This window comes from Drosophila navojoa, chromosome X, assembly GCF_054131105.1.
Source record: "Drosophila navojoa isolate 15081-1374.11 chromosome X, UAZ_NAV_1.0, whole genome shotgun sequence".
Taxonomy (NCBI): domain Eukaryota; kingdom Metazoa; phylum Arthropoda; class Insecta; order Diptera; family Drosophilidae; genus Drosophila; species Drosophila navojoa.
The window spans coordinates 5256542-5277789 of NC_142895.1; the positions used below are offsets into that span (position 1 = coordinate 5256542).

Here is a 21248-nt window from a genome sequence, read left to right on the forward strand (position 1 = left end):
AAATGTTGTGGTAGTAAAACTAAAATTCTTTATATATACTTGTATAATATTGCATTCACTATTTATTTCACATTTAAAGGGGCCATACACAAATAGAAGGACTCGTCTAATTTGTGAAACAAATCAAATACATTAGTTGTGGGTACATATTTATGTGTATAATCATATACGTAAGTGTGTGTGAGTTTATCTATGTAATGGTATGTATATATGTAAAAACAATAAGAATGCATAAGGAGAGGGGCAGTTGGCATTGAGTCGAGCATCCACACACACACAGCAGCGCCCGCGAGTGCCTGTGTGTGTATATGTTAATACAGTCCACATCCTTGTAGAACACATCAAGTGCTGTGCTAATACAATCCACATTCGTATAGAAAGATTCGCTTGCCACAAGTTATCTGCCGTTTGTGTCGTTGGCTTCATTCGTCGGCGACTCGTAGCGCGCCAGTTTGGCCTCCTGATCGGCGAGGAGCTCGAGCAAATCGTCCTGATCCTTTTGTGTAGCTAGCAATGACTCCTGGGCGGCGTCCGCTCGCTGTTTCTCCGCTGCCAATTGCTGACGCAGCGTCTCCAGCTCCTTGGTCAATCGTATGTTCTCCGCAAAATACATGTTCGCTTGATACCGAGCTGCATTCAGCTGCTCATCGTTGGCAGTTTCTGTGGTCTGTTGCTCCGCGGTTGCCGTGGCAATTGGAGTTGGAGTTGTCGTTGGAGTTGCAGCTGCAGCTGCTGTTGGCTGCGCCGCCAGCTGTGCCTTGAGCAGCGTATTCTGATCGGTCAGCTGGGCCCTGATCGTTTGCTCCTGGCTCAGCTGCTCCTTTAGCTCAGCGTTCTGCTGCTCCAGCTGCTTGCTGGACTGCTCCAGAGTCTGTATTTGCGCGTCCATGCCGCGTATGATGCCCTTATATTGGGCCACCAGAGCGGAGGCCTCTGAGCTGAGAGTGAGCTCGGTTAGCTCAATGCCATCCACATCGAAGCCGCTGACCAGCTTGGCTATCAACGCCTCCAGACCCTTGTACAGCTTGCAGTACTCGTAATCGAGCAGCAGCTCGCTGGCGCCCTTGGCTCGTATCTGTGCCTGCTTGCACGCCCGACTGTAGGCCTCGTGGCGCGACACTTCGCTCAGCTTGTTGCAGAAGGTCTCCTGGCCGATGCGCTTGATGATCAGCTGGCTGATGTCCTCCCGGCGCTGGTTGGCCAGCGAATTGTCGTTGAATTGTATGCAGAGGCCCATGAGAAAGGCGCACATGCCCTGCACCAGATACTCACGCTCGTCGTGCTCATTGGCGCACAGCTGGGCAGTCAGATAGGCCATGGTGCCCTGGGTCTCCAGCAAGGCCTTGACCGCGCCCGGACAGTGGGCCAGCCAAACGCTGAGCAGCATGAGCAGACCCACCTTGCTCTGCAAGCGGTAGCGCTCCTGCTGCATCAGACTTGTGCACTGTTCCAGCAGTGTGATGGGTCGCTGTCCGCCAGGCGTGGCCAGGAGCACTCGCAGCAGCTCCTCCTTCTGGGCAACGTTCTCGACGAGCGTATGCATCAGGGCCACAGCAGCGAACCAATTGGCCAGCGTGTCTGTCGAGAAGAGACCCGTGCACAGCAGCTGCCCGGTGGAGAGCGAGCTCACGTCCGTGGCACTAGATGGCAGCAGCGTCTGCACCACTGCACGCTGACCATCCGAGTTGCGATAGAGATAACACTCGAAGCAATAGAGCACCGCACAGCGCAACGCCAGCAGCTGCTTCTCATTGATCATGGACATGAGCAGGACCACAATGGCCGGACGCGGTGGCTGACTGGGCGCCTGAACGCGGCTCAGTTCGTCCTGATTTTCGCGATCGCCGCGCACCACCTCCGCCACAGTATTGATCGTCTCCGTCAGTATGTCCGCTGGCACTCCGCTGCTCATGAGGATGTCGCAGAGCGCCTGCAGCAATTGTGATTTTTGCATTACACGCTGGCACGCGCTGACCACCTGCTGCTGGTTGCTGGGCGTCACCAGGGCTCGCACCACCTGCAACATGCAATGGAAATTGGAGACCTTTTGCGGTGTCCAGTTGCTCTCGTCCGCATCCGAGCTGCCATTGGAGCTGTTCAACAAGAACATTGGGGCCAGTCGCTGTATGTAGGAGCCCTCCTTGAAGAACTGCTGATTGCTGGAATTGTTTTTGAGTAGATTCAGCAGCAATATAAGACAATCCTCGACCACAATGCCGCCGTCCGAGCAGCCCTCCTCGCGCACAATATCGAACAGACGATCGAACGCATTCTCGAATGCCACAATCTTCTGTATGTTGGAATTGCCTTTGGTCAGCTCGATGAGCAGCAGGAGAACATCGTTTCTGATCACTTCACGACTGTCGGTGAGCAAATCCATAAGCTTGGACACGCCCATCGGACTGACCAGCACCAGTTCCTGCAGTTCGCGTGTCTTATTCGCAATCAGAGACGTGATCAACTGGATGGCGCCTCGACGGACACGAAAATCGTATTCATCGAGATAGCCCATGACGAGAGTGACATGCTCCGGATTCTTGATGAACATTTCGGTGAACTGTTCGCCCACATTCACGGATACAGCCGGATTGTCAGCTTCCTCGTCGAACTCCTCGCTGGTGACAATGTTGCACAGCGTGTCTAGGGCATAGCTTATGATTTCAGCGTCCTGGCCATCGTTTTGCAGTACCTGCACTAGAGGTGGCATGCCCTGAGCACCCACCTCTATACGATATTTCCGTGAGAGCGCTTTCAAGGCCCGGCAAGCATCACGGCGATCCTCGAGCAGGGTCGACGAATAAACTCGATCGACGAGCTTTTCAACTGTTTCGGCTGCACTGGGCTGCTGGCCCGGCTCAGTGCTGCCCAGCACGGTCTTGATACCACTCTTCAAGAACTCCATCCACTTTATGCTTAACTAAACGACGTGTTCAATATGGTATGATGTATATAAAGCTGACCACTCTTATATCTGACACGTCAATTTTTATAAAAACAATATACGATACAAGTGTGTGCACACCCAAGACACAGATAATTGTATATGCGGGCAATATTTGGTGCCTTCAATTGAATATGTTTGTATAGTTATTTATTTGAATTGCGGTTGGGTCCGTTGCACATTTTAAATTTTGCTGTTTCTTATAGATATGAATAAAATAATTAAATAGCCCAAACGTAAATAATTCGAATGGGATTTGATGTTTTTGTTTTGATAGTACATCATTGTTTACTGTATAAAGTGAGTGATTACACCTCGGCTTGAAAAAAATATGTCAAGAAACCATGACTACAAAATCACTTAAACTGACAATAAAACATGATTATCTAGAGGATTTCTCCCAGCTGTCGTTTGAAAGTCGTATAGATAATGTTTGCCACATAAAAATCAGTTAAAATACTTAATATATTTAAAGCGACTATCGATAACATATGTTAGTATTCTTTGGTATTTTTAGTATTAGACCGCCGCATTATAGAAAATTCTGTGCATAGAGCAATACTGGTTGAATTTTTTTGTTGTAACTTTTGCTGTTTTTGTTTATTATGCATTTGTTTGCAAATGTGTTGTTAATTAAATGGACGCCACAAATGCAACTACATAAATAAGCAACAAAATGAACGTTGCACAAATGTGGCTATGGGCCCTGGTCGCGCTCTGCACGCAAACGACCTTTGTTGTGCAGGCAATGTGCCCCAGTAAATGTAGCTGCAAGAATATTTCAGAGAATATTCAATCGTTGCGCGTTCGCTGCGACGAGCTGCATATTGTTAATTGGAGGGAGTTAAATTTTGGCGACGATGTCCACAACATAGTCAGCATGTAAGCATTGTTTTATACATTTGGCCATAAATCAATTGTTATTTATGAGTTACCTTGCAGCAATGCCAGTAAAAATGCAATTGCACACATAAGCGAAGACGATTTCAAAAGTTTTACGGAACTTAAACGATTGGATCTATCATCAAATTTGCTCACCGAACTGGACAAGCGCAGCTTTGGCAACAGTCTGCCCAATGTAGAGCGCTTGCGTCTGGGTAACAATTCTATAAGTCATATATATGAAGGAACATTCGATCAAATGCCGAAGCTAAAGCAGCTGTGAGTTCTCTTCATTATTTCCCCCTATCTATATGAAACTGAAATATCTGACATATGCATTTCTTAGGGACTTATCGAACAATCCGTTGGCCTGTGATTGCGGTTTGATTTGGTTGATTGCCTGGTCCAATGCACGCGACATACGGCTATTGCCGGCGCCCAAATGTGATTCACCCGTCAATTTTCGTGGCATGCCACTGAAGAAGCTAAAAGTGGGCATTGACTTTCGTTGCGAATCGCTGCTTCAGCCACTCCTGGAGCTTGTACCCAAACAGAATCAGGTAAATGAAGTGCAGCAATTTCCAAGCAAACAGAAACATTTATTAATTTCTTAATACTTTGCTTCAGATTGCCTTTGAGGGCGATGAGCTGCAGCTGAAGTGCTTCGCTCCACGCGTGGCAATTGGCGCCCCGCGAGAGTCTGAGGACTTGCCCACGCGTGCCTACGTCTTCTGGGGCTGGTCGGATAAGATCAGACACCAAAACTCCACAGATGACATCATCTATCGGGATCCCACCAAGGTGTTCAACGATGTGCACTTGGAAACGCGCCATTCCAACGATTCGGGCATATTGAATTCGATCCTACGCATTAGCAGCCTAACACAGAATCATACGGGCATGTGGGACTGCACGCTGCGCAGCCAGCAAGCGAATCTGTCCCAATCCATTGTCCTGCATGTGGTGGCCAAGGGCACGCTCTACTGCGATGCTATGATCACGCATACGAACAAGGGCAGCTACCACTGGCCGCGCACAATGCGAGGTGAGACGGTGCTGCAGGCCTGCGTCGAGGAGCCCAGCGATATGAGCTTGCAGCGAAGGGCTTCGCATGAGTGCGGCAACGACGGTCAATGGCATCGCCTGAATGTCGAGAGCTGTGTCTATGTCAGCGAGACGACGCGCATTTTCGAGCAGTTCGCGAAGGTGAATCTAACGCTGACGAAGGGCAAAAATGCGCTGGAAATTGCGAGGCGCTTGCACAACTTTACACACATACAGACGCAGCTGCACAAGATTAGGGATCCCATGGACCTGGAGTATATAGCACGAACGTTGCTCAAATATCTCGAGCAACTGGACGCACATCAGCAGGAGATAAGCTACTTGCTAATGGACATTGTCTCCCAGCTGCTCACGCTGCCGGTCAAGATCTTCGAGGCCGCCCAGCTGGAGCAGGGCACTAGCCACAAGCTGCTCCACATTGTCGAGGCCGCCGCCCTGCGACTGGCCACCAGCAGCACCATGGCCGCCGGCGATGGCGAGACGAGCGATTGGCGGCGCCAGATGCTGCAGCGCAACATCTTCGTGGAGTTCTTCAATATCAGCCTGGAGCAATTTCTGAGCATGTCCTGCGTGTGGCTCGACGGCAGCCAGCGTGGGCTGCAGTGCAACAGCGCCAACGATACGATACCCATGTACGAGCACGGCGACATCGATGCAGCCATACAGGTGCCCTACCAGGTGCTCAGCGATCAGCTGACATCGGCCAACAGCTCCAGCAGCCAGCAGCGAAATTTGCGGCTTATGATTACGCTGCATCGCAACGCCAAGCTGCTGCCCAACCTGATGAGCAAGCAGAATGAAACGCTGTCTTCCGTGGTTATCGGAGCGCGTCTCTACAGCGAGGGCGAGCCCATCGATAATCCACTGCCAGCCGTCGAGGAGGAGCTGAATCTGGAGCAGGACGACGTCTATCAGCAGCGCATAACCATAATGCTGCGCGCCCATCCGTATCATGACGAGCGCAGTGCCCCGCTGCCCGCCTGGTGGGATGAGCAGCAACAGGAATGGAATACCCGCGTCTGCCAGCAGCACTATCAGCATCGCACTCTGCTCATGTTCAGCTGCAGCAGTCGCAGCGGCTACTTCGGACTGCTGCAGCGGGCCGCCTATTTGAACGACTATCGCAGCGAGCAGGCGGGCGCCCGCTTCCGGCACGCCCCACTGCCCATCTATGTGGGCTGCGGTCTGTTGTTCGGCTGCGCCTGGTTCAACATCGTCACATTCGTGGTCTTCGGCTGTGCCATACGCATCAATCGGGTGCAGCGTCACGCCCTGGTCAACACCTGGCTGGCCCTGTCCACACTCTGCCTGACCTTCATGCTGGGCATCTATCAGACAACGAATTTGCTGCACTGCCGCCTGTTTGGACTGCTGCTGCACTACCTCAGCCTCTGTGTGCTGCTCTGGCTGTGCGTCAGCCTGAGCAGCATGTACAAGCGGCTGAGCAAATCAACGACCGCCACATCGCTGCCACTGAACGGACAGCAGTCGCTGCCCATGCAACTGCCGCAGGAGCCGCACCAGCGCAAGCCCATACTGGGCATCTATCTGGTTGGCTGGGGCATTGCGCTGCTCATCTGTGGCATCAGCAGCGCCGTCAACATGTCGGAGTATGCCGCCTACAGCTTCTGCTTCCTGCACAACTCGACGACGCTGAATGCGCTGGTGGTGCCCGCCGGCATTCTGCTGATCTTCAGTGGCTTCCTGGCGCTCTGCATTTACTATCAGCTCAGCCAGCAGGCGGTGAATGTGCTGCAGCAGCAACAGCATCTCGGCCAGCGTCAATACTCGGACAATAATACCCAGGCAACGGAGCACATTGATCTGGATTGGCTGGACTCCAATGGCTGTGCGACCGTCAAGCAGGAGGCGAGCAGCTCGGCCCTGCAGCTGCAGGAGCAGTATAGCACACTGAGCAATCCGTTGAGCAGCATCGTGGATGACTACGAGCGCTCCAATATGTCACATCTGCGTGGACACCTGATCTTCCTGGTGCTCTACGTTTGCGCCTGGCTATCGGCCGCCTTCTATGTGCACAGCGAGGAGGAGCTCTACGTGCTGAGCTTTGTCGCCAGCTGTGTGGCCTTGGCTCTGTTTGTGCTGCTCTTCTACAATCTGACCCGGAACGATGCACGCCAGGCCTGGGCACAGCATCGCCTGGCCAGATCCAGTCGCCTGGTGGCCTACAATAATGCCCGGAATGGCAGCAGTCAAGCGCGAGCTGCAGCGGCCGCTGGCACATCGAACGCCAAGGCTGGCCAGGGCGCTGCCATGATAAGCAACTCAATTGTCGCCTACAAAGCGGGTCCGGGCAGCCTCTACGAGCCGAACAACTCGGCCGGCTCGCGCTCGAATAGCCAGTGCTCCAACAAGCAACGCAGCAGCAGTGCCCGGAGCATGCGCAGCCAGAATCGCAGCAATGGCCATTTGGACTGCACCACACAGCAGCTGTTGGCTGGCGGAGTTGGCGGCGGCGGTGGCGGCGGCGCTGGTGGAGGCGTAGGCGGCATGGGAGGCAACTCGGCCACGTCCATAACCATCATCAACAACAATCATGGCCAGCAGACGCTGAGCGGAGCCTCCGCTGTCTCCCAGCAGACGGGACAACATCATCTACTCCATGTGGGCAACGGGCAGGAGTGCATACCCAGCGCCGAAATCTTCTACAATCCGAATCAGATCAATGTGGCGCGCAAGTTCTTCAAGAAACAGAAGCGTCTGGCCAAGCGCAACAATTTCGAGCTGCAGCGCCAGGCGCTGCCCCAACAGCTGCACAGCCAGCACAGCTTGAGCGACGCCAGCTCCGAGCAGTTGTATGCACGGCATCACAATGCGATGACCCTACTCGCTGGCGGCAGCAAGGTGAACAACACGAATCTGCACTACAAGTCGCCGGTGGAGCAGCAGCAGCACAAGCGATTTGTGCCCGCCTCCAAGATATTGCAGGCGAACATCTACACGAATATACCGGAGACACTGACGCCGCAGCATGAGGTGATCAAGCTGCGCACTCCATCCTTGCTGGACGAGACGCTGCACGAGCACGACGACGAGCTGTTGACCACGCACGAGGATGACGACGGCAGCTCCTTGGATGAGCATGCGCCGCTGTATGCCAACACAATGCCCGGCACACCGCAGAGCGATCTTAACGCGCAGGTCTTTCGGGAGCGAGCAGCGCCGCTGAGCTCCACGCCCGTGAAGCGACCCAGCCTGGAGGCCATGAATAGCTTGGGTCTGCCGGAGGCGGCGAGCAGCGAGGCGGCCGCTGCCGAGGAGCCGCTGCTGCAGAAGCACGAGATCTATGTGTCCAACTCGCTGCAGGTGACCAATAGCATACGCCTGGAGGATGACTTTCCCAGCGTGCTCATCCGCTACAGCCAGCAGCAGCAGTCCAAGTCCTTGAACAATATACACGACATGCTCGTCGCGGGCGCTGCCACCAAGGAGGCCGCTGGCAGTGCGGCAACAGCTGCTCTGGAGGGCAACAATCTGGGCTCCCTGGCTGGCAGCAGCGGCAATTCGCTGGTCACCCAGATGATGTACTCCTGCTCCAGCAGCAATCTGCCCCAGTTGCAAGCCACGCACAATGCACGCAGCCGGCCCTGCGCTGGCGTCGGCGGTGTGGATCACTTTAATCTTCCGAGCAGCACGCGGCTGCTCTCCGCCAGCCCGACCAATGAGAGCGATCTGAACTACCAGAACTCTGAGATCAGCATACGCAGCCACGGACTGTATGCGCCGCAGACGGACAACGATTTGAATTTGACATTAACGGACGATTTCCGTTGCTACCAGTCCTCGAATGCCAGCGACGCGGATGTGGATGTGCTCAATGAGTTCGACGATGAGTTTGTGGCCAATGGTGATGCCGTCTATGCACTGCATCAGAACCAGCTGCACGTGGGCAATAGCGGAGCTGGTGGCCGCGAGGCCACAGCGGAAGCCACCGAGGAGGATGAGATTGTTGGTGGTGGTGGCGCTGGTGCTGGTGGCGTCGACGATGATGAGGATGACGAGGTGGCCATGAATAACTCCATTGACGAGCTATACGAGGCCATCAAGTGCCGCAGTCCGCTCAGGGCCTGCAAGCAGCTGCTGCAGGAGGCGCACAGCTCGCCAACAGCGGCCGAGAGATTGCGTAAGACTGAGACACAGCTGCAGCATCCGTCCTCCAGCACTTCCAATTCCAATTCGAATCCCAATCCCAACTCGAGCAGCAATCAAGATCATCTCAATGAAACTGTGGAAGACGATAGCAGCCAAAGCAGCGTCATTTCCTATATCGATCCTAGAGCAAACAATCCTAGTTAGCTTATACACTAGCCTATATAGACTATATAGACTACACAGATATTTCTGCATCTATAACTAGATGTAGGCATAGTTATAGAGACGATACGACAAACCCTCCGTGCTTGGCTGCTAGGCCAATGCCAAAGTATTCCTCTCCTCAATAGAGCCTAAGCATTTTTTTAACTATATATATTTACTGTATATTGCATTTGTACTTTTATATGCTTCATATATACCATATATATATATATACATATAAGTAGACATATATATACTTGGCTAGCGTAACTCATTTGGCATTACATACTTCACACAACTCACTTGACTCCTACAACATCTATTTATTATGTCTATATATAGGCCCTAAGAAATCGCTTACAACAAGAACAACAAAAAAAAAAAAAAAAAGAGATTATGAAAACAAACACAACAACAAATTTACATAGTATATACATATATATAACTTCATGAAACATCGAGTAAATAAGTCAACTGTAAGCTGAACTCATCTAAAGATTAAAACAGTTTTTAAAATGTTAAATTTTAGTAACTAAACTTTTGTGTATTATGTATTTTGTATATTTCACAAAAATGAAGTGCGAATAATGCAATTTTAAAAACAAATTGTTTTTTATTTCATTAAAAAAAAGTGGAAATATGGAATTTAAAGTTTAAAGTTAAATTTTAAACAAATATCTACCTAGAGATACTCGGAGACTTGGTTAAGTTTTCCAAGGGAAAAAGGATATTTTTGGGGAATATCCTGGGAAGGCTTTTGGGGTAATTGCGAATAAGTACTATGGGAGGGAAATATCTAAGGAAAAGTACTTGGGTATTCGGTATTTGGGTAAGGGCAGTTTGCGAAATAAATAGGGAAAGAATTTCGATATAACGTTAAATTCTGAAAGATGTAATATCTTTCATGTCGTAAACACGATATTATGAATATAGATTTTTAAATATATATAATTATACACTGTATCAATATACAAGTAACAAGAAATACTTATACAAATTGTTTTGTAAAGAAATTACAAATGTTTAGCGTTTATTTATATTTTACGGTACAGTGAACACATTTAACAGCTACTTGTAAAGTAGATACAATTCGTTAGCTAGACAACGTAGTCGCACAACTGAGAGTCCAATGATAAAATTTGTAATATATAAGATATATATATATATAATTTTTTTTTGCATATTGTCATAAATTAAATAACTATTTAAATGTACAAAAAATAAACAAGGTTTAGAGAATGTGTGCGAAGGCTGTGTCAGTGTGTGTGTGTGTGTTTGTGTTAGGTTTTTGTGTATATGTATAAATACTTTAACATTATATTACTTAAAGTTTAACAAATAACGGTTTCAAAAATGTTGCAATAGATGCACGCTAAATACAAATATTTATGATATATTACTAATTAGTTGACATATTGATATTGCTGCGCCATTAACAATGAAAACTAGCGCTTGTGCGTGTTTTGTTCTCTTTAGATACAAAATAACATTATTCGATTTATATAGATGGATAGTTGGATGTAGGATCGATGCAACGATTTGCATATTCAAATGCTGCGTATGGACTTCCAGCGTCGCAGCAAAAGGCACGCCGATGTCAATCCACTGGAAAATTGGCTAAATTCGCTAATGTTTATGTTACGTGTTGGAATGTCGATTTTCTCTTTTAAAGTCTGTAAATAAAATCGAAGAATGTAGTGCATGTAGAACAGTCGTATAACAGTGGGGGGGAAATACCTTGTAGGCTTCTGGAATCTCAGCGGGTGATCTGTGCACAATTGTGCCATTGATATACAACATATTTGCCGCACTCTCCTCGGGCAACGTGAGCTTCTGATAGGTGAAGCTCGCCTCTCGCTCCATGCGCTTCACAATCTCTTGGCAGGTGGCACTTGTGCTCACACACAGCACATCCGGCCCAGCCATAGTGACGTAGTACTTTAAGCGCTTGCAACCATTCACCTATTCAGAAATAATCAAATTTCTTTCGATTAGAACTAAATATAAATCAAGTCTTTGCCTAACTCACTCTTATAGGAGTCACTGGATATTCGGGATATGCCATGGCAACGGCGCGGGCGCCCTCCTCGTTTGTGAAACTAGAAATGCCAATGAAAAACTCGCGCCCTGTAAGCGATTACCGTGATTATTACAGTAATTGCGAATATATTGATTAATTTGCTTGAATTTATTCACCTACCCGTAAAGAGCACATCACCGCCATCCAATTGGGCATGAGGATCATCGATTTCGATAACCGGTATATCCAGCTCCTTTTTCAAAATGATGGCCATGCTCTCCGCTTCGCGGCGGCGTTTCGGATTTTCCGATCTGCCAATAAGCGCAACTCCATTGCAGACCACGGCGCAGCTCTCAACGAAGACGCCTTCGGGCAGAGCATCATCCGGCGGCAGCTCGATCACATCCAAGCCAATTTCACGCAATAGAGTGCAATATTGTTCGTGTTGTTGCTTCGCCAATTGTACATCAAAGTCGCCCGTTTCGAGCAAGGCATTGGAGATTCTGAAGATCACACGCAAATTATGAATTAAACGAATTAACAACAATCAACTGTGAATAAGCGAGTGCATGAATGAATGAATGAAGTAATTTACGCCTTAGCACGGGGTCAATGCGTGGGTGACTATGTTTGCTGGTTTGCCCCAACCCTTAAACCTGGCCCCACCCAAAGCCAACCACTGAGCCATTGCCTAGGCAACATGACCTAATTTCCCCGTCCAGGTGAGCGCTGCACTGCGCAGCTTAGCCAGGCGACTTCCATTCACTCACCTGGCAACGATTGCGTGTGTATATTTGGGTGACATCTTGGACACTGGTTAATCCAGCGGTGTGCGGTTTATATCTGGACAGCACCAGGAGGAGACACAAAACCGAATTTCAGTTGTTGAATTTGTGTACTCGCCATAGAGCGCCATTCACGTATGACCGCAACCACGCTGACATTCACTTTGCCGAAATCACTCTGTACACTTAACATTGCCGCCCAATTGATCTGTTAATGTTAAGTGAAGATGGCGGTACAAATTGAGGGCGCACTTTGGTTCAATATAGTTGAGCAGTTAAATGGCATTATATACCATATATTAGTCGAAAATAATTATGTACAATCATTCATAAATTAAGGCTTCCATAGAGTTTACCTGCAGCTCATTTAACAGTTTTGCTCCACAGCGAACATAACTGCTCAGCACTTGATATACATGTTATTAGAGTAGACTGTCAAGCCATTCACGTTGACAGTTATTTCAAAAAGCTCAATTGAAATTTGAAAAAAATTCAACTCTATAGCAGTTACAGCTCAACAAAATTCATGTTCATATCTGTGCGAGAAATTTGTAGAATTTCTATATAATATAAGTAACATACAATCGTAAACTGATATTTATGAAGTGCAAATACAAATAAACAAGAACTTAACAGTTATAATTCGTTAGCATATATTTATAATCATGTTTCAGAATCAGGTGGTAGTGACGCGCGAGCGTCGCCGCTTTGGTCGCCAATGCGTCTTCGAGGATCGCAACGAGCTAATGGTCAGCGTACATCCGAGCAGCCGTCTACGCCTCAAATATATCATGGGTAATCCGCAGACACGTGCCATGCAACTGAGCTCCGTGATGGCATTGAGTGAGGTGGAAACAGAGAATGCAACCTACGATGATCATGGTATGTTTCACTACGAGGGCGGCTGGCCCAAGGAGGTCAACATGAACGACGAGGAGCAAACGCTGCGTCATCGCAAGAAAGTCGAACGTGATGATGCTTGGGGCGAAGAGGTTAAGGAGCTCATAAGGACCACAATGAATACAGCTCGCCAAAACAATGCCATTAACATATATGATCATTTCTTTGATGATCTGCCACACGATTTGGGTCGCACCATTTGCATGCCGTTCAAGTCGCGCACCATCAACATCATTCACGACTTGTGGCAGCCACAGCGTTACATGTCCGTGATCAATTGGATGCCCAATAACAACAGACAGATTATGACCCAGTATAGCAATCTGTATGAATTGAAGGGCGAGAACCGTCGCATGGTCATCAATGATGATAGCAATGGCGGCACCAATGCCTTCTACGTCTGGGATGTTAAGAACCCAATCAAGCCCTTGTATTACTATGACAGCCCGGAGATTATATCTTGCGCCAAGATATGTCCCAAGGAGGAGAACAATATGGCAGCCGGCACATATACGGGCAAGGTCTGCATTTGGGAGACCTTCGAGAGTGGCATGTGCATCAGCACGTGCCCCATGGAGGCGGCACATCGTGAACAAACTTCTTCCCTAACTTGGGTCTATTCGAAATCGAATACAGAATTCTACTCGGCCTCGTTGGATGGTTCGGTTAAGTTCTGGGACATTCGAGATCTCAAGATGCCAGCCAATGAGATCGTTCTGGAGCCGTATACGCGCAATCGTCAAAACCGTCAGAATGCCCACGGCTGCACCGTTCTGGAGTTTGAATATACCATTCCGGTTCGTTTTATAGCTGGCACCGACTTGGGCAGCGTTTTCGTGGGCAATCGCAAGGGTCTGAATCCCGTTGAGATGCTCGTTGGTAGTTTCATGATCTGTGCCGGGCCGATTCGCACGATCCATCGCAACCCGTTCTTCGTGAAGAATTTCGTCATTGTCGGGGACTGGCGTGCACGCATCTGGTGCGAGGAGGTCAAGAATCGTCCGAGCACCATGTACGTGAAGAAGCGTTCGCAGCTAATGTGCGGCGCCTGGAGCAGTGCACGCGCCTCGTTGTTTGTCACTGGGGACATCGATGGCGTTGTTGACTTCTGGGACTTTCTATTGAGTCAACGCAAGCCCATCTATAGCATCAATTTCGGTTCAACCATCACGGCCGTTGTCTTTCAGCCGGGCGGACAGCACTTGGCCATTTCCCTATCGAATGGCGATACGCATATCATGAATATGGATGAGGCCATGAAGAAGACCACCAGCAAGGAGAAGGCACTCATGGCGGCAGTAAGCTGACGATGCTAATCCTAATCTCTTCTAATCTCACCTCTGTTTTCCTCTGCCCTTCCTCCCGCTTTCCCATCCAGATGTTCGAGCGTGAGATTACGCGCAGCAAGTTGCTGGAGGCACGCGTTGATGAGATCAAGCTGCGTCGCCGCACACTCATTATGGAGGAGGAGGAACGCCAGTCGAAGGCCGCCATCGTTGAGGAGGCACCGCCAGTGGTGCCCGATCTAGAGCTGGATCCCGATAATCCCGATCAGTTCATCAAGATGATCGAGTCCGACGAACAATTTCGCCTGGCTCTGGCCACTTTCCATGAGACTCTCGAGGCTGTCGATCGCAAGCGGGCCACCGAAAAGAAAGTCATGGAGCGCACCGACTTCGAGCAACTCTACTTGGACAATCTGGCCGAGCAGGCCAAGATCGAGGAGGCGCGCAAGAAGCGTCCCGGCTCCATAACCTCCAAGGAGGCCAGAGAGATGCGTGCGGCCAAGGCCAAGGCCAAGGCAGCAGCGGCCAAAGCAGCAGCGACCAAAGCCAAAAAATAATCCACCAAATCCCTGTTCTCTCTGTTCGCTGTTCACGTTGAAAAACAAACGATATCAAAAATATATAGTATCTATGTAGAACTATTTGGCTGATAAGCATATATTGAATTGGGAAGTATATAGCCATAGATCTTACACATATGGGGAAGGCATGATGTCCTGAAATGATCTTTGGGAAAAACTTGTACATATAAATTTTAATTGACGCTCCATATGCGAAGGTATTACATATTGATCATTAATATTCATATACATAGTATCTATATTATATATATACAATATAGTCTTAAGCTTTGCTTTAAGTATAGATAGATTTCTAAGGCACATCAGGGGAAAGTATATCTAATAGTTGCTCCAGTAATAACCTCTGAATGTTTTATAAGGTCTCGTATCCATATTTGCCAATTGCTTAGAAAATTTCTAATTTTCCCAAGCTTTCAGTTAAGAACCTTAACTCAATAAATCGAACAGTCAGTCAAACACTCCAGAAAATAAGCTCTATATCAGCATATATTTATGAACATGTAGTCTCATTAGACGTTTGCCACTTTGTCTGAAATATGGCCCAATTAACCTGCTCGTGTTTCCTAGGAAATCCCCTTTCAAATAGGTGTGATCTTAATTGAGACTGCAATTAGCAATCTTTCGTTTAATGTTCTATAAACTTAAGTGTTTTCAAAATGATTTCAGTCTGACTCAGCTTAATGGCACAATCTGGAATTGATAATAGCTCTAGGTCGCAATCAAGTCAACAATGATTTCCATTGGTATGCGAAGTTACGGCTAGGCTTAAAGCATAGTTGAGATCTTAAAGGTAATTCGAAAAAAGGTTGAATTATTGACCTTTTTGGGTATATTTCAACTATGTATTATTAATGTAAAAATGTATCAGTATTATCATAGTTGATAATTATTATTATCATCTTTATCAGCATTACAATCACACTCCGTCATCATCAATATTTTTAGTAGCGCAATGATGACTATTATCATCGATATTTTGACCAAAAATCATCCTTATCAGTCTCGACAGTATCATCATCATCATTATCTTATTCACCATCAAAATTATCCTCAAAAAGATTGTATATTATATATTGATATATATCATTCATATCTTTACAATTTTTATAATTACAAAAGAAATTCCAATTAAATTCATAATCGATATAATTAACTGTTTATTAAGTAACAACCTTTAAGCTCACTAAATTCACATCTTGTATAAGTAGATAAATATAAGAATATGTATAAAATCCACTAAAAAAATTTAAAAAAGTAAAAAAAAAAAAAAAAATTTAGAAGGAATATCGATAAAGCTGTTGAGACTTAAAATTATCATTGGAAGTTTCGCGTTCTACCTTTAGTTTTTCTTTTTGGTTTCTTTCATTATTTTCAATTTGAAATTTTGGCTTAAATCTTGTCGGTATCGACGCCCGTATCGAGGAAATCGTTGACCAATCGCATCGCTTTTCTGGGTATTATGCGACCCAGCTTCTCAACGCCCACAAAATGGCGAGGTATAGCCGCCTCCTCCAGACCCTGACGCTGGGCCTCGATGATGGAAGCGGCCGCGTCCTTGGGCGAAATGAGTTTCATCAGATTGGGGAAACGATAGCGCGGATTCTTGCACAGACCCGTATCGATCATATACGGATAGATGGTGGTCAATTTGATCTGAAAGGAGACAGGTAATTAACACGATAGCTCAGTGGACAGCAAGAAGTCTTACTTTGGACAGTGGATTCTGCTTGCGCAGCTCCTCAGCCAGGGCTGCCATGTAGCCACGCACGGCGAACTTTGTGCCGCAATAGGGCACCAAATTGGGCAGGCCAAAGAGACCGGCGCAGGAGGATAGAGCCACAATGTTACCCTCGTTGCGCTCAATCATGGCGGGTAGGAAGGCCTGGATGATCTGCAAGAGAAAGAGTGAGAGAGAGAGAGAGAGAGAGAGTTAGAGAAGAAACGAATAAATACAAAGCCAGAAGAGTGGAGGCTGTGTGTAAGCGAGAGTAGAGACATACCCAAAAGTGAGCAACCACATTGACGTCGTACATGAGACGTATCTCCTGTTCGGTATGCTCGAGCAGTGGATGGCATGGCATAATGCCAGCATTGTTGATCACAATGCTAACGAAGCCATGTTCCTTTTGTATTTTGGTAGCCAACTCCAGAACCTCTTCGCGGCGGACCACATTGCAAATATAGCCGTGGGCTGTGCCGCCCGCCTGCTTGATCTCTTTGACTGTCTGTGTGTTGGTCTGCTCGTTGACGTCCCAGCAGAGCACCTTGGCGCCAAGGCGAGCATATTGCAATGCCATCTCCTTGCCCATGCCATGGCCGGCGCCAGTGATCAGCACCAACTTGCCGTTGACATGCTCCAACGGCCGGGTAGTGAACAGCTTGATGATCTCCTGTATAATCGTCAGCCAGAATTTGAACACCAACAGCACAATGTCCACGATCAGCAGCACAATATTATAAATGGTGTTCTGGCCAATCTCGATTCCGCCACCATTGGGCTTGTTGTTGTTGCTGTAAAGTAGTAAATTAATCAGTTGTGTGCTTAAGGGGAAAAGGGGGATGTCATAATTGTGGAAAGTGCGTGACAATGGTTAATTATAGCGAGATCTAAGCCAATATTGAGCATGTGTGGCTGCTCTGCGAGGTCTGCCCTTAATAATGTGCGTCAGTTGAACTAGCGAATACCCATTATTTTGTTTACTCTTAAATATTAATGAACAAAATTTTCGGCTGCCAATGTTTTACAGTTTACTGTTAAGGTATGCATAAATATTATGGCAAATTATTTGAAACTCATTTAGTATATAATAAAGTAATGGAATTTATTGTCAACTTTTGAGTTTACCGTTTAAACTTACTTACATATTGCACTGAATTTCACCGCTAATTGAATGGAAGCGTTGCCAGAGTTAACAAAATAACTAAACGGCTATAGCAGGTTTTTTTTGAGTATTTATCAAAGTATTTTGTTGAATTGAATAATAAAATAACCATTTCTATTATTTTTGTATTATGCTTTTTTATAATTTTCTTAGCTGTGTTTATTTTGAATAATAAAGTAACCATTTCTATTATTTTTGTATTAAGTTTTTTTTTTTAATTTACTTAGCTTGTCTTTATTTCGCTTTGAAATATACATTATTATTAATTTTGCGACAATTTTTGATTAAAAGTTCAAGCAATTAATGAGCGCACTTCATAATGCTTTGCAATATATGTACATCAAAGCTATTTATCCTGGATTTAAATTTTAAATGTAGTTGGTGTAAAAAAACGCCAACTATTCACATTTAAACATGTGCTGGTCACATTGTACAATCCTGCCCGCACCAGAGAGCAACACGAGCCTTGTTTACATACGAATATGCAAATAATGCCAAACTTTGAAAATACAAAGTCTAGCTGGTCACACTTTAGTTGTCCTTGTCACACAAATATAAATAAAATATTCAAATAATTTAGTTTTCATAATTTTTCACCAGACGCACAACATTGTTATTTTAGAGGCAGCCCTCGAATAGGCTAAATGTGTGTGCGTGTACACGCGCGCGCATGTGTACGTGTAAGTGTATGTATGTAGATCTGTACGTTAACATATCCATGGGTCTGTAGGTCGAGCTCCAACGGACGATTTACACTTCTGAGCATCCGCAACACCAAATACTCATTCGCATTCGCTTTCGCTTTTATCTTTATCTCTGACCAGCTGCTGACCATGCGACCTCTGACAGAACGTTTGTAATTCTGTTCTTTTTGTTTGGTTTGTTTTATTTTCAGCTCAGCTTCATATTCAATAAAGCGTGAGACAGAGCAGTGGGGAAAGAGAGCTGCGGCTGTTGCAGCTACTGTCAGCAAATTTATTGTTTTTTTTGGCGCTGTCGCTAGCCCATATAGCTTGTATAAATAGTACAAATATATACATAAATGGCCAACCAGCTAATTACGAAAGCAGAACAGCAACAAAAGCGCATTGAATTCAGCCATTGTATAATATGAGTTGGTCAGCTGCCATGAACCCTGACCTCAAGCCAAACCTTCGCATACAGTTCATAACGAAACTCTCAGTCCGACCCTGGCTTTTTAGCTTTGACTTTGACTTTAACTCGTTCGGAGCATCAAGCAACACCCACAACATAGTCACACCCCAATCACACTATATCTATCTATTCTGTAGAATTTACAATGTTCATTACAATAGAATCACGTTAAGTCTAATGATATTCAGTTATACGTTCAATGTCACGATATTTATCCTTAGTTTCATGTTCTTACATGAAACTTCTTGGAAGCAGCAATAGAACTTTCGACTTGAAGCATACATTATATTATATGTATGTACATATATATTATATAATATTGTTAACATTTGGAACTCTGTTATTCGACAAAAGATCAACGTTCATGAATTCAAGTTGAAAATTATATCATGCACATATAATTTAAAATAATAATTTAATAAATAGAATCTCTGAAAATAAGTATATGCTAGACATAAAGTAATAGTTATATACCAGTATATCAAAAATAATTTTATATTATTATATTATATTATCTAGCTGATGTCTAAGATAGCGTTTTAGCTACACAGGAGATTTATCAAATAAAATCGCAGCTACATAGTTTGAATAAGTCGTTTTTAACATAAATATGATATTAGAAAAATATATACAAAAAATAAACACTATGGCAATATGATGGAAATATAAGGAATTTTCTAGACCGATATGTTTTGAAGTCCTTTTTTTCTACAATTTCAATGATTGAAAAAGAAAGAAATCTTTTAATAATATATACATAGTACTGTCTGACACTCGATATATAGTAGCAAAAATTGAATGATGTCTGTAAGTAATTTAACATACACCTCCTTTCTAGCTCTGATCTACATATACAGCATATAGATATAAGGAAATGATAAATGAATGCCGAATGCAGTTTTCCTTCTGCGTTAATTTATGTTAATGGAATAATCATCAGAATCAGTCAATAAATCAATCCATCAATTATATAATTGTACCCTTCTAAACAAGCTCAATAATTACAATACAATTACTTGTCAAATGGGAGGCTTAACGGCTACAACATTGTAAGAGGGCCATGCTAGAAAGGTTAAGCCTAATAACAGTGTTACAATAAAATTTCCGTGTAAATTGTAACGAAAGCCGGTTCGATAGGATTTTTGTTTTCTATTTTCCAAATCGTACAAAGTGCATTGTTTTTAGGTTCTAGCTAAGAGTCGGCTAATTGCTCGACTATTTTGTTACAATAATAATCGCTAGCTACTGCTACACTTCAAAGATAACAAAAATAAAAAAAAAACTTAAGTTTCGATTGCTGGGGTCAGAGTACCAAATGGACCTTATCTACACACACACTAAAAAAAAGAAAGGAAAGAAAAAACTAATAGACCACACATACAGTACGTGTTATACGAGCAATATTAAGAAAAAGAAAATAATTTACAAAAAAAAATAGAAATAATCGGGTGTTACTGACTGCGAAATACCTATTCACAAATTACTTATCCATTTCCATTTACGGATGTGCCACACAAATGGGATATATGTATGTATATATATCATATTTTAGTAGTTTTTAGGCTTCACGCCCAAAAATAGGCGCATCGGAAAATTCTTGAAAATTCTTGAAGTTCTAGAATTCGGGCATATGTTCCGAAATTCCAAGTTCTTAATGAACATCAAGACGAACATTTCACAGAACCAAATATACTCGCTTCAGTTTCATGAATGAGCATACAAATGTTTTATTTTTATTATTTGTATGTTTTATATATAGATGAGTGTAGCGCATGTCGATAAGATTACGACTTCTTGTTTTTGTCAAGCTGCATCAGTTGTTGCTAGCGAGCGTCGAATTCCACAATTCAGAAATCTATTATTCATGTAATTTCTCATTAAATTCATTTTTTATTTTTTATGTTTTGATCGCGATTTTATTTTCACTCACACTTCGTATAGCTGCTCATCTTGATTTGTTTTGTTTTTGTTTTCATTTATTTTTTTGCTTTTCTTACTAACCTTTGAATGGACATTTTGAAGGATCTCTTGGGTGTTTAGTTCTCTTTCTTTTCGGACACCCAAACCGTTAGCGCCTGTTAACGAATTCAAACTGAATTCCCACAGAAGTAAACAGTACGCAATGCGACATGCCGGCAGGTCGTATGAGTGATTATTTATTTTCAAAAAAGAAAAAACACTCACTCACACAAACACACACATATACACATACATACACTCATGCGGCCAGCATGGAGAGCTAGTGCTATAAGCATTTCACTACGCCGCCCTCGTGCCCCTACCCCTACATAGTTTTGATCTATATAGAACTGGTGTGCGAGACAGAGAGAGAGAGAGAGAGAGAGAGACGAGTGCGGCCATGTGAGCGAGAGCGAGAGCAAGCGACTTGAGTGTTGAGTGGAAAGCTGGGCAGATCGCTGCTGAATGAGTGTGAATA

General features: G+C 45.2%; 6 protein-coding genes across 7 annotated transcripts in view; 3 read left to right on the top strand and 3 right to left on the bottom strand.

Annotated features, from left to right (window-relative positions):
* LOC115565071 (solute carrier family 7 member 14) overlaps positions 1–18909 on the top strand; it is a 91189-nt gene extending 72280 nt beyond the window's left edge. For both annotated transcript variants that reach the window (XM_089263107.1, XM_089263108.1), the window contains one exon: positions 18888–18909. The gene's annotated coding sequence lies outside the window, so the exon portion shown is untranslated. The remainder of the gene's footprint in view (positions 1–18887) is intronic.
* On the bottom strand, positions 26–3141 carry p115 (General vesicular transport factor p115). Its single transcript, XM_018108821.3, has one exon. The coding sequence runs from the start codon at positions 2900–2902 to the stop codon at positions 398–400; it is 2505 nt and encodes an 834-aa protein (XP_017964310.1). The 5' UTR covers positions 2903–3141; the 3' UTR covers positions 26–397.
* Positions 3460–9594, top strand: Remo (Remoulade). The gene is made up of 4 exons (XM_030388271.2): positions 3460–3823; positions 3884–4102; positions 4170–4383; positions 4451–9594. The coding sequence occupies exons 1-4, from the start codon at positions 3618–3620 to the stop codon at positions 9200–9202; spliced, it is 5391 nt and encodes a 1796-aa protein (XP_030244131.1). The 5' UTR covers positions 3460–3617; the 3' UTR covers positions 9203–9594.
* LOC108656632 (N(G),N(G)-dimethylarginine dimethylaminohydrolase 1) lies at positions 10191–12179 on the bottom strand. Its single transcript, XM_018108834.3, has 5 exons — positions 11993–12179; positions 11403–11725; positions 11232–11329; positions 10940–11164; positions 10191–10875 (listed from the first exon to the last, which is right to left on the bottom strand). The coding sequence occupies exons 1-5, from the start codon at positions 12025–12027 to the stop codon at positions 10750–10752; spliced, it is 807 nt and encodes a 268-aa protein (XP_017964323.1). The 5' UTR covers positions 12028–12179; the 3' UTR covers positions 10191–10749.
* Positions 12472–14831, top strand: LOC108656623 (dynein intermediate chain 3, ciliary). The gene is made up of 2 exons (XM_018108824.3): positions 12472–14205; positions 14286–14831. The coding sequence occupies exons 1-2, from the start codon at positions 12673–12675 to the stop codon at positions 14748–14750; spliced, it is 1998 nt and encodes a 665-aa protein (XP_017964313.1). The 5' UTR covers positions 12472–12672; the 3' UTR covers positions 14751–14831.
* Ldsdh1 (Lipid droplet subset dehydrogenase 1) lies at positions 15908–20968 on the bottom strand. Its single transcript, XM_018108832.3, has 4 exons — positions 20813–20968; positions 16775–17285; positions 16483–16665; positions 15908–16427 (listed from the first exon to the last, which is right to left on the bottom strand). The coding sequence occupies exons 1-4, from the start codon at positions 20824–20826 to the stop codon at positions 16164–16166; spliced, it is 972 nt and encodes a 323-aa protein (XP_017964321.1). The 5' UTR covers positions 20827–20968; the 3' UTR covers positions 15908–16163.
* Positions 20969–21248: the final 280 nt, after the last annotated feature.

Coding starts and splice junctions, on each gene's coding strand:
- p115 (XM_018108821.3), bottom strand. CDS start 2,902: ATGGAGTTCTTGAAGAGTGGTATCAAGACCGTGCTGGGCAGCACTGAG.
- LOC108656623 (XM_018108824.3), top strand. CDS start 12,673: ATGTTTCAGAATCAGGTGGTAGTGACGCGCGAGCGTCGCCGCTTTGGT. Junction 14,206..14,285: donor AGAAGGCACTCATGGCGGCA/GTAAGCTGACGA, acceptor TTTCCCATCCAG/ATGTTCGAGCGTGAGATTAC.
- Ldsdh1 (XM_018108832.3), bottom strand. Junction 16,666..16,774: donor ATGTGGTTGCTCACTTTTGG/GTATGTCTCTAC, acceptor TTTCTCTTGCAG/ATCATCCAGGCCTTCCTACC. Junction 16,428..16,482: donor AGCAGAATCCACTGTCCAAA/GTAAGACTTCTT, acceptor GTCTCCTTTCAG/ATCAAATTGACCACCATCTA.
- LOC108656632 (XM_018108834.3), bottom strand. CDS start 12,027: ATGTCACCCAAATATACACACGCAATCGTTGCCAG. Junction 11,726..11,992: donor ACACACGCAATCGTTGCCAG/GTGAGTGAATGG, acceptor TGTGATCTTCAG/AATCTCCAATGCCTTGCTCG. Junction 11,165..11,231: donor ATCCAGTGACTCCTATAAGA/GTGAGTTAGGCA, acceptor ATTTCTGAATAG/GTGAATGGTTGCAAGCGCTT.
- Remo (XM_030388271.2), top strand. CDS start 3,618: ATGAACGTTGCACAAATGTGGCTATGGGCCCTGGTCGCGCTCTGCACG. Junction 3,824..3,883: donor GTCCACAACATAGTCAGCAT/GTAAGCATTGTT, acceptor GTTACCTTGCAG/CAATGCCAGTAAAAATGCAA. Junction 4,384..4,450: donor TTGTACCCAAACAGAATCAG/GTAAATGAAGTG, acceptor ACTTTGCTTCAG/ATTGCCTTTGAGGGCGATGA.